Raw genomic sequence first — 12,500 nt, 5'->3', positions numbered from 1 at the left:
AACGACCAGTATAATGATACCACTGTATAATGATACCACTGTATAACGACCAGTATAATGATACCACTGTATAACGACCAGTATAATGATACCACTGTATAATGACCAGTATAATGATACCACCGTATAATGATACCACTGTATAACGACCTGTATAATGATACCACTGTATAATGACCAGTATAATGATACCACTGTATAATGATACCACTGTATAATGATACCACTGTATAATGACCAGTATAATGATACCACTGTATAACGACCAGTATAATGATACCACTGTATAACGACCAGTATAATGATACCACCGTATAATGATACCACTGTATAACGACCAGTATAATGATACCACTGTATAACGACCAGTATAATGATACCACTGTATAATGACCAGTATAATGATACCACTGTATAATGATACCACTGTATAATGATACCACTGTATAACGACCAGTATAATGATACCACTGTATAATGACCAGTATAATGATACCACTGTATAACGACCAGTATAATGATACCACTGTATAACGACCAGTATAATGATACCACTGTATAATGATACCACTGTATAATGATACCACTGTATAACGACCAGTATAATGATACCACTGTATAATGACCAGTATAATGATACCACTGTATAACGACCAGTATAATGATACCACTGCATAATGACCAGTATAATGATACCACTGTATAACGACCAGTATAATGATACCACTGTATAATGATACCACTGTATAATGACCAGTATAATGATACCACTGTATAACGACCAGTATAATGATACCACTGCATAATGACCAGTATAATGATACCACTGTATAATGACCAGTATAATGATACCACTGTATAATGATACCACTGTATAATGACCAGTATAATGATACCACTGTATAATGACCAGTATAATGATACCACTGTATAATGATACCACTGTATAATGACCAGTATAATGATACCACTGCATAATGACCAGTATAATGATACCACTGTATAACGACCAGTATAATGATACCACTGTATAATGATACCACTGTATAACGACCAGTATAATGATACCACTGTATAACGACCAGTATTATGATACCACTGTATAATGACCAGTATAATGATACCACTGTATAATGATACCACTGTATAATGACCAGTATAATGATACCACTGTATAACGACCAGTATATCGATACCACTGTATAACGACCAGTATAATGATACCACTGTATAATGACCAGTATAATGATACCACTGTAAATGACCAGTATAATGATACCACTGTATAACGACCAGTATAATGATACCACTGTATAACGACCAGTATAATGATACCACTGTATAACGACCAGTATAATGATACCACTGTATAACGACCAGTATAACGATACCACTGTATAACGACCAGTATAATGATACCACTGTATAACGACCAGTATAATGATACCACTGTATAATGATACCACTGTATAATGACCAGTATAATGATACCACTGTATAACGACCAGTATAATGATACCACTGTATAATGATACCAGTATAATGATACCACTGCATAATGATACCACTGTATAACGACCAGTATAATGATACCACTGTATAACGACCAGTATAATGATACCACTGTATAACGACCAGTATAATGATACCACTGTATAACGACCAGTATAATGATACCACTGTATAACGACCAGTATAATGATACCACTGTATAACGACCAGTATAATGATACCACTGTATAATGATACCACTGTATAATGACCAGTATAATGATACCACTGTATAACGACCAGTATAATGATACCACTGTATAACGACCAGTATAATGATACCACTGCATAATGACCAGTATAATGATACCACTGTATAACGACCAGTATAATGATACCACTGTATAATGATACCACTGTATAACGACCAGTATAATGATACCACTGTATAACGACCAGTATTATGATACCACTGTATAATGACCAGTATAATGATACCACTGTATAATGATACCACTGTATAATGACCAGTATAATGATACCACTGTATAACGACCAGTATAATGATACCACTGTATAACGACCAGTATAATGATACCACTGTATAATGACCAGTATAATGATACCACTGTAAATGACCAGTATAATGATACCACTGTATAATGACCAGTATAATGATACCACTGTATAACGACCAGTATAATGATACCACTGTATAATGACCAGTATAATGATACCACTGTATAATGATACCACTGTATAACGACCAGTATAATGATACCACTGCATAATGATACCACTGTATAACGACCAGTATAATGATACCACTGTATAATGATACCACTGTATAACGACCAGTATAATGATACCACTGTATAATGATACCACTGTATAACGACCAGTATAATGATACCACTGCATAATGATACCACTGTATAACGACCAGTATAATGATACCACTGTATAACGACCAGTATAATGATACCACTGTATAACGACCAGTATAATGATACCACTGTATAACGACCAGTATAATGATACCACTGTATAACGACCAGTATAATGATACCACTGTATAACGACCAGTATAATGATACCACTGTATAACGACCAGTATAATGATACCACTGTATAACGACCAGTATAATGATACCACTGTATAATGATACCACTGTATAATGACCAGTATAATGATACCACTGTATAACGACCAGTATAATGATACCACTGTATAACGACCAGTATAATGATACCACTGTATAACGACCAGTATAATGATACCACCGTATAATGATACCACTGTATAACGACCAGTATAATGATACCACTGTATAACGACCAGTATAATGATACCACTGTATAATGACCAGTATAATGATACCACTGTATAACGACCAGTATAATGATACCACTGTATAACGATACCACTGTATAATGATACCACTGTATAATGACCAGTATAATGATACCACTGTATAATGATACCACTGTATAATGACCAGTATAATGATACCACTGTATAACGACCAGTATAATGATACCACTGTATAACGACCAGTATAATGATACCACTGTATAACGACCAGTATAATGATACCACTGTATAATGACCAGTATAATGATACCACTGTAAATGACCAGTATAATGATACCACTGTATAACGACCAGTATAATGATACCACTGTATAACGACCAGTATAATGATACCACTGTATAACGACCAGTATAATGATACCACTGCATAATGATACCACTGTATAACGACCAGTATAATGATACCACTGTATAATGATACCACTGTATAACGACCAGTATAATGATACCACTGTATAATGATACCACTGTATAACGACCAGTATAATGATACCACTGTATAATGACCAGTATAATGATACCACTGTATAATGACCAGTATAATGATACCACTGTATAACGACCAGTATAATGATACCACTGCATAATGATACCACTGTATAACGACCAGTATAATGATACCACTGTATAACGACCAGTATAATGATACCACTGTATAATGACCAGTATAATGATATCTCTGTTGGCTGTGCTGTTCTGTCTCTCTCCTTACAACTAATTCCACAAAATATTTGAGTAAAATACGAAAGAATTCTAAGAATTTGTATCCACCAATCCAGTGCCCTGTGGTGATGATTAGTCTGTATCGGATTGGTTGATTCTCCCAGCAGGAAGTAGGCTCGATGTCACAGCATGGACTCATGCCTTCAGGGGTAAATACACACGCACACACAAAATCACACATACACACAAATACACACAAACGTACACGCACAAAACCTCAACACTTCAGGGCTGTATTCAATGAGCTGTTCACAACATCGCAGATACAAATGTATTTTCCAGAACAGATGTCATTTTCTTCAGTGTAGAATTGGTAGTTACGTCAACTCTATTCGGTCTATATCTATATGAATCGTTCACTTCATTCACCGCGTGGACTTCCTGGTGTGAGGCCCGGTCAAAAGAGCCAACGGCCAATCGCGGTTCAGTACCGAGCACTGTGAGCCTATTAGCTTGCAGCTGGGCAATGGCAGATGTTGGCTAAACCAGTGATGCACTCAGACACACACATAGACACACACACTTAGACACACATAGACACACACACACCGACATAGACAAACACACATCCTCCTTTCATTCTGTCATAGACATTCTCCTTTCATTCTGTCATTCTGTCATTCAGACACTTTCATTCTGTCATTCAGCATTCTCCTTTCATTCTGTCTGCAGTACACATTCTGTCATTCAGTACATCCTCCTTTCATTCTGTCATTCAGTACATTCTCCTTTCATTCTGTCTGATTCAGTACATTCTCCTTTCATTCTGTCTGATTCAGTACATCTTCCTTTCATTCTGTCATTCAGTACATCCTCCTTTCATTCTGTCATTCAGTACATTCTCCTTTCATTCTGTCTGATTCAGTACATCCTCCTTTCATTATGTCATTCAGTACATCCTCCTTTCATTATGTCATTCAGTACATTCTCCTTTCATTCTGTCTGATTCAGTATATCCTCCTTTCATTCTGTCATTCAGTACATTCTCCTTTCATTCTGTCATTCAGTACATCCTCCTTTCATTCTGTCATTCAGTACATCCTCCTTTCATTCTGTCAGTCAGTATAATCTACTTTCATCCTGTCATTTAGTACATTCTCCTTTCATTCTGTCAGTCAGTATAATCTACTTTCATTCTGTCATTTAGTCCATTCTCCTTTCATTCTGTAATTCAGAACATTCTACTTTCATTCTGTCATTCAGTACATTCTCCTTTCATTCTGTAATTCAGAACATTCTCCTTTCATTCTGTCTGATTCAGTATAATCTACTTTCATTCTGTCATTTAGTACATTCTCCTTTCATTCTGTAATTCAGAACATTCTACTTTCATTCTGTCATTCAGTACATTCTCCTTTCATTCTGTCATTCAGTACATCCTCCTTTCATTCTGTCTGATTCAGTACATCCTCCTTTCATTCTGTCATTCAGTACATTCTCCTTTCATTCTGTCATTCAGTACATTCTCCTTTCATTCTGTCATTCAGTACATTCTCCTTTCATTCTGTCATTCAGTACATCCTCCTTTCACGCACAGTACATCCTCCTTTCATTACATTCAGTACATCCTCCTTTCATTCTGTCATTCAGTACATCCTCCTTTCATTCTGTCATTTCATCCTCCTTTCATTCTGTCATTTAGTACATTCTCCTTTCATTCTGTCATTCAGTACATTCTCCTTTCATTCTGTCATTCAGTACATTCTCCTTTCATTCTGTCATTCAGTACATTCTCCTTTCATTCTGTCTGATTCAGTACATCTTCCTTTCATTCTGTCATTCAGTACATCCTCCTTTCATTCTGTCATTCAGTACATTCTCCTTTCATTCTGTCTGATTCAGTACATCCTCCTTTCATTCTGTCATTCAGTACATCCTCCTTTCATTATGTCATTCAGTACATTCTCCTTTCATTCTGTCTGATTCAGTATATCCTCCTTTCATTCTGTCATTCAGTACATTCTCCTTTCATTCTGTCATTCAGTACATCCTCCTTTCATTCTGTCATTCAGTACATCCTCCTTTCATTCTGTCTGATTCAGTACATCCTCCTTTCATTCTGTCAGTCAGTATAATCTACTTTCATTATGTCATTCAGTACATTCTCCTTTCATTCTGTCTGACATATATCCTCCTTTCAGGTACATTCTCCTTTCATTCTGTCATTGTCTGTCATTCAGTACATCCTGCTTTCATTCTGTCTGATTCAGTACATCCTCCTTTCATTCTGTGTCAGTATAATCTACTTTCATCCTGTCATTTAGTACATTCTCTTTCATTCTGTCAGTCAGTATAATCTACTTTCATTCTGGTCTGTAATTCAGAACATTCTACTTTCATTCTGTCATTCAGTACATTCTCCTTTCATTCTGTAATTCAGAACATTCTCCTGTCATTCTGTCTGATTCAGTATAATCTACTTTCATTCTGTCATTTAGTACATTCTCCTTTCATTCTGTAATTCAGAACATTCTACTTTCATTCTGTCATTCAGTACATCATTCTGTCATTTATAACTTTCATTCTGTAACAGACATTCTACTTTCATTCTGTCAATCAGAATTCTCCTTTCATTCTGTCATTCAGTACTTCCTCTTTTCATTCTGTCTGATTCAGTACATTCTCCTTTCATTCTGTCATTCAGTACATTCTCCTTTCATTCTGTCATTCAGTACATTCTCCTTTCATTCTGTCATTCAGTACATTCTCCTTTCATTCTGTCATTCAGTACATCCTCCTTTCATTCTGTCTGATTCAGTACATCCTCCTTTCATTCTGTCATTCAGTACATCCTCCTTTCATTCTGTCATTCAGTACATCCTCCTTTCATTCTGTCATTTAGTACATTCTCCTTTCATTCTGTCATTCAGTACATTCTCCTTTCATTCTGTCATTCAGTACATCCTCCTTTCATTCTGTCATTCAGTACATTCTCCTTTCATTCTGTCTGATTCAGTACATCCTCCTTTCATTCTGTCATTCAGTACATCCTCCTTTCATTATGTCATTCAGTACATTCTCCTTTCATTCTGTCTGATTCAGTACATTCTCCTTTCATTCTGTCATTCAGTACATCCTCCTTTCATTCTGTCATTCAGTACATTCTCCTTTCATTCTGTCATTCAGTACATTCTCCTTTCATTCTGTCATTCAGTACATCCTCCTTTCATTCTGTCATTCAGTACATTCTCCTTTCATTCTGTCTGATTCAGTACATTCTCCTTTCATTCTGTCATTCAGTACATCCTCCTTTCATTCTGTCATTCAGTACATCCTCCTTTCATTCTGTCTGATTCAGTACATTCTCCTTTCATTCTGTCTGATTCAGTACATCTTCCTTTCATTCTGTCATTCAGTACATCCTCCTTTCATTCTGTCATTCAGTACATTCTCCTTTCATTCTGTCTGATTCAGTACATCCTCCTTTCATTCTGTCATTCAGTACATCCTCCTTTCATTATGTCATTCAGTACATTCTCCTTTCATTCTGTCTGATTCAGTACATCCTCCTTTCATTCTGTCATTCAGTACATTCTCCTTTCATTCTGTCATTCAGTACATCCTCCTTTCATTCTGTCATTCAGTACATTCTCCTTTCATTCTGTCTGATTCAGTACATTCTCCTTTCATTCTGTCTGATTCAGTACATCCTCCTTTCATTCTGTCATTCAGTACATTCTCCTTTCATTCTGTCTGATTCAGTACATTCTCCTTTCATTCTGTCTGATTCAGTACATCTTCCTTTCATTCTGTCATTCAGTACATCCTCCTTTCATTCTGTCATTCAGTACATTCTCCTTTCATTCTGTCTGATTCAGTACATCCTCCTTTCATTATGTCATTCAGTACATCCTCCTTTCATTATGTCATTCAGTACATTCTCCTTTCATTCTGTCTGATTCAGTACATCCTCCTTTCATTCTGTCATTCAGTACATTCTCCTTTCATTCTGTCATTCAGTACATCCTCCTTTCATTCTGTCATTCAGTACATCCTCCTTTCATTCTGTCTGATTCAGTACATCCTCCTTTCATTCTGTCATTCAGTACATCCTCCTTTCATCCTGTCATTCAGTACATTCTCCTTTCATTCTGTCTGATTCAGTACATTCTCCTTTCATTCTGTCATTCATACATCTCCTTTCATTCTGTCATTCAGTACATTCTCCTTTCATTCTGTCATTCAGTACATTCTCCTTTCATTCTGTCATTCAGTACATTCCTCCTTTCATTCTGTAATTCAGTACATTCTCCTTTCATTCTGTCTGATTCAGTACATCTCCTTTCATTCTGTCATTATACATCTCCTTTCATTCTGTCATTTCAGTACATTCTCCTTTCATTCTTCTGTCATTCTGTCATTCAGTACATTCTCCTTTCATTCTGTCTGATTCAGTACATCCTCCTTTCATTCTGTCATTCAGTACATCCTCCTTTCATTATGTCATTCAGTACATTCTCCTTTCATTCTGTCTGATTCAGTACATCCTCCTTTCATTCTGTCATTCAGTACATTCTCCTTTCATTCTGTCATTCAGTACATCCTCCTTTCATTCTGTCATTCAGTACATTCTCCTTTCATTCTGTCTGATTCAGTACATTCTCCTTTCATTCTGTCATTCAGTACATCCTCCTTTCATTCTGTCATTCAGTACATTCTCCTTTCATTCTGTCTGATTCAGTACATTCTCCTTTCATTCTGTCTGATTCAGTACATCTTCCTTTCATTCTGTCATTCAGTACATCCTCCTTTCATTCTGTCATTCAGTACATTCTCCTTTCATTCTGTCTGATTCAGTACATCCTCCTTTCATTATGTCATTCAGTACATCCTCCTTTCATTATGTCATTCAGTACATTCTCCTTTCATTCTGTCTGATTCAGTACATCCTCCTTTCATTCTGTCATTCAGTACATTCTCCTTTCATTCTGTCATTCAGTACATCCTCCTTTCATTCTGTCATTCAGTACATCCTCCTTTCATTCTGTCTGATTCAGTACATCCTCCTTTCATTCTGTCAGTCAGTATAATCTACTTTCATCCTGTCATTTAGTACATTCTCCTTTCATTCTGTCAGTCAGTATAATCTACTTTCATTCTGTCATTTAGTCCATTCTCCTTTCATTCTGTAATTCAGAACATTCTACTTTCATTCTGTCATTCAGTACATTCTCCTTTCATTCTGTAATTCAGAACATTCTCCTTTCATTCTGTCTGATTCAGTATAATCTACTTTCATTCTGTCATTTAGTACATTCTCCTTTCATTCTGTAATTCAGAACATTCTACTTTCATTCTGTCATTCAGTACATTCTCCTTTCATTCTGTCATTTAGTACATTCTCCTTTCATTCTGTAATTCAGAACATTCTACTTTCATTCTGTCATTCAGTACATTCTCCTTTCATTCTGTCATTCAGTACATCCTCCTTTCATTCTGTCTGATTCAGTACATCCTCCTTTCATTCTGTCATTCAGTACATCCTCCTTTCATTCTGTCATTTAGTACATTCTCCTTTCATTCTGTCATTCAGTACATCCTCCTTTCATTCTGTCTGATTCAGTACATCCTCCTTTCATTCTGTCATTCAGTACATTCTCCTTTCATTCTGTCATTCAGTACATCCTCCTTTCATTCTGTCATTCAGTACATTCTCCTTTCATTCTGTCATTCAGTACATTCTCCTTTCATTCTGTAATTCAGTACATCCTCCTTTCATTCTGTCATTCAGTACATCCTCCTTTCATTCTGTAATTTAGTACATTCTCCTTTCATTCTGTCTGATTCAGTACATCCTCCTTTCATTCTGTCATTCAGTACATTCTCCTTTCATTCTGTCATTCAGTACATTCTCCTTTCATTCTGTCTGATTCAGTACATTCTCCTTTCATTCTGTCATTCAGTACATCCTCCTTTCATTCTGTCATTCAGTACATTCTCCTCTCATTCTGTCTCCTCCCCCCTCTTCATTTCTCTCTCTCTCTCTCGCTGTGGTTGTCGTGGTGACAGCTTGATCCTTCACCAACAACCTGCTGTTCATCGACCATTTAATTACCCATCTTTTCTTCCCTCTGTCTCTCTATTTTCCTTCTGTTCATTCAATCTCTCCACATCCTTAACATGTCTATTCTGACACTCGCCTTTCCAGGTAGATGTTTATTTATTTGTATTTTTCTTCTTCCTGGGTATTTTCAGTCATTATTTTCCTTTTTACGCAAATGAAAAGAAAAACTGTCACACAAACCACAGAGTGAGATTCCTGGCCACAGACACAACGACGACCTCATGATGCTCATGAGATTTACCATCTTTATTTATGTTTGTTTGTTTGTAGCAGATTGAGTGTGTGTGTGTGTGTGTGTGTGTGTGTGTGTGTGTGTGTGTGTGTGTGTGTGTGTGTGTGTGTGTGTGTGTGTGTGTGTGTGTTGTTCCTTGTTCAGCAATGTACTGAAAAAGTGAATTGATTAACACACTCACTCACTGATTCTCTATCTAGCCATGCGAATGAGTTCACATTTCTGTGTATGTGTGTGTGTGTGTGTGTATGTGTGTGTGTGTGTGTGATTGGAGGGGGGGGTGCCATCCGTTTCGAGCGCTGAGTGTTTATGCATTGGTGCAGATGATTTGCACATATTTATGTGCACGTGTGTGTGAGTGTGCATGTGTGGGCGTGTGTGCGTGTGTGTGCGTCCGCGTGTGGGCGTGTGTGTGTGTTTGTTCGCGTGCGTGTGCGTGTGTGTGTGTGTGTGTGCGTTCACGTGTGTGCGTGTGTTTGTGTGTGTGTGTTTGTGTGTGTGTGGCATCTAACATTCATACATTACCTTTTCTGTCTGTGTCACACCTATCCTCCAACCAGGTGTGTGTGTGCCTGATTCCGCCCCAGGTGTGTATCCTGGTTTGTGTGTGTGTGTGTGTGTGTGTGACTCCCTTCCGACACACACACATCAAAGAGGCGGATTTGGGTCGCTGAGTCACACACTCCACGATCCCTTTTATTTGTTTAGTTCCAGGGAGAGAAAGAGAATTTTCACTCAATCTCATTCACATTATTCCCCAAAGAGAATCTGGAAAATCCCCCCAAAAACCACACAAAAATCTGAAGAAATTAAATTTGTTTGCTTTTCCATAATTCTCCATCGCCATTTCCTGTTTGGGAATTCTGGGAATTCTCGTATGAATATATCATAATATTGATGTCAAGGGAATGAAGATCATGAACAGGCAGATCCTCTCCTCCTCCCTCTCTCTCCCTCCCTGTTCCACCGTAGATTGCTCATATGTCTCTCTCTTCCTTTCCTTCAGTCGTATCCTCCCTCTATCCCTCTGTTATGTCAGCTTCCCTCTATTCAGGGAATCATTCCACGCGTTCCGCATCACAAATATTATTCCGAGCATCGTGGGAATGTAACAGAATATGTTCTTTCTTTCCCAAAGCTTCCCTGTCCCCTTGGTGGATGAAACAACCCGGGTTTAGCTTCCCTGTTCCCTTGGTGGATCAAACAGCCCGGGTTAAGCTTCCCTGTCCCCTTGGTGGATGAAACAACCCGGGTTAAGCTTCCCTGTCCCCTTGGTGGATGAAACAACCCGGGTTAAGCTTCCCTGTCCCCTTGGTGGGTCAAACAGCCCGGGTTTAGCTTCCCTGTTCCCTTGGTGGGTCAAACAACCCGGGTTTAGCTTCCCTGTTCCCTTGGTGGGTCAAACAGCACGGGTTTAGCTTCCCTGTCCCCTTGGTGGGTCAAACAGCCCGGGTTTAGCTTCCCTGTTCCCTTGGTGGATCAAACAGCCCGGGTTTAGCTTCCCTGTTCCCTTGGTGGGTCAAACAGCACGGGTTTAGCTTCCCTGTCCCCTTGGTGGGTCAAACAGCCCGGGTTTAGCTTCCCTGTTCCCTTGGTGGGTCAAACAGCCCGGGTTAAGCTTCCCTGTTCCCTTGGTGGGTCAAACAGCACGGGTTTAGCTTCCCTGTCCCCTTGGTGGGTCAAACAACCCGGGACAAGGGCTGAACAATAAGGAACGTGGATGGAGGTGTTGAGGGACGAGAGGGAGGTTGTCCTTGTTGTTGTTGATGCTGTTTACCTGTAATAGAGGAGAACAGACATACAGTTATCTGTGTGTGTGTGTGTGTGTGTGTGTGTGTGTGTGTGTGTGTGTGTGTGTGTGTGTGTGTGTGTGTGTGTGTGTGTGTGTGTGTGTGTGTGTGTGTGTGTGTGTGTGTGTGTGTGTGTGTGTGTGTGTGTGTGTGTGTGTGTGTGTGTGTGTGTGTGTGTGCGTGCATGCGCGTGTGTGTGTACACAGACAGTCTGAAAGCTCATAAACACACAGCGCCAGACAACCAATCTGGAATTACACCATCTCTCTCCATCTCTCAGCCCCACCTGTCAGCCCCATCTCTCTCCATCTCTCAGCCCCACCTGTCAGCACCATCTCTCTCCATCTCTCAGCCCCACCTGTCAGCACCATCTCTCTCCATCTCTCCTTCTCTCAGCTTCATCTCTCTCCATCTCTCCTTCTCTCAGCTTCATCTCTCTCCATCTCTCAGCCCCACCTGTCAGCCCCATCTCTCTCCATCGCTCAGCCCCATCTCTCTCCATCTCTCAGCCCCACATGTCAGCCGCATCTCTCTCCATCTCTCCTTCTCTCAGCTTCATCTCTCTCCATCTCTCCTTCTCTCAGCCCCATCTCTCTCCATCTCTCAGCCCCACCTGTCAGCCCCATCTCTCTCCATCGCTCAGCCCCACCTGTCAGACCCATCTCTCTTCATCTCTCAGCCATCTGTCAGACCCATCTCTCTTCATCTCTCAGCCATCTGTCAGACCCATCTCTCTTCATCTCTCAGGCCCACATGTCAGCCTCATCTCTCTCCATCTGTCAACAAATGGTGTTTGTTCTTCACTGGTTGCCCTTTTCTCATGGC

The 12,500-nt window shown here is 39.2% G+C and overlaps 2 protein-coding genes across 2 annotated transcripts in view; one reads left to right on the top strand and one right to left on the bottom strand.

Moving 5' to 3' along the window:
- The window catches only part of LOC118379634 (pyruvate carboxylase, mitochondrial-like), a 596,907-nt gene that overhangs the window by 392,821 nt on the left and 191,586 nt on the right, over window positions 1-12,500 (top strand). The gene's annotated exons all lie outside the window — the stretch shown is intronic.
- LOC118378432 (leucine-rich repeat and fibronectin type-III domain-containing protein 2-like) overlaps window positions 1-12,500 on the bottom strand; it is a 71,350-nt gene that overhangs the window by 54,844 nt on the left and 4,006 nt on the right. Inside the window, exon 2 of the mRNA XM_052497804.1 lies at window positions 10,411-11,662. Coding sequence (XP_052353764.1) covers window positions 10,411-10,630 — 220 coding nt within the window. The 5' untranslated portion in view covers window positions 10,631-11,662. The remainder of the gene's footprint in view (window positions 1-10,410; window positions 11,663-12,500) is intronic.

The sequence above is a fragment of the Oncorhynchus keta genome, chromosome 35, assembly GCF_023373465.1.
Source record: "Oncorhynchus keta strain PuntledgeMale-10-30-2019 chromosome 35, Oket_V2, whole genome shotgun sequence".
In the NCBI taxonomy this organism is placed as follows: domain Eukaryota; kingdom Metazoa; phylum Chordata; class Actinopteri; order Salmoniformes; family Salmonidae; genus Oncorhynchus; species Oncorhynchus keta.
Note: the sequence above shows the minus strand (reverse complement) of the source record. Positions and strands in the feature narration are given on the sequence as shown.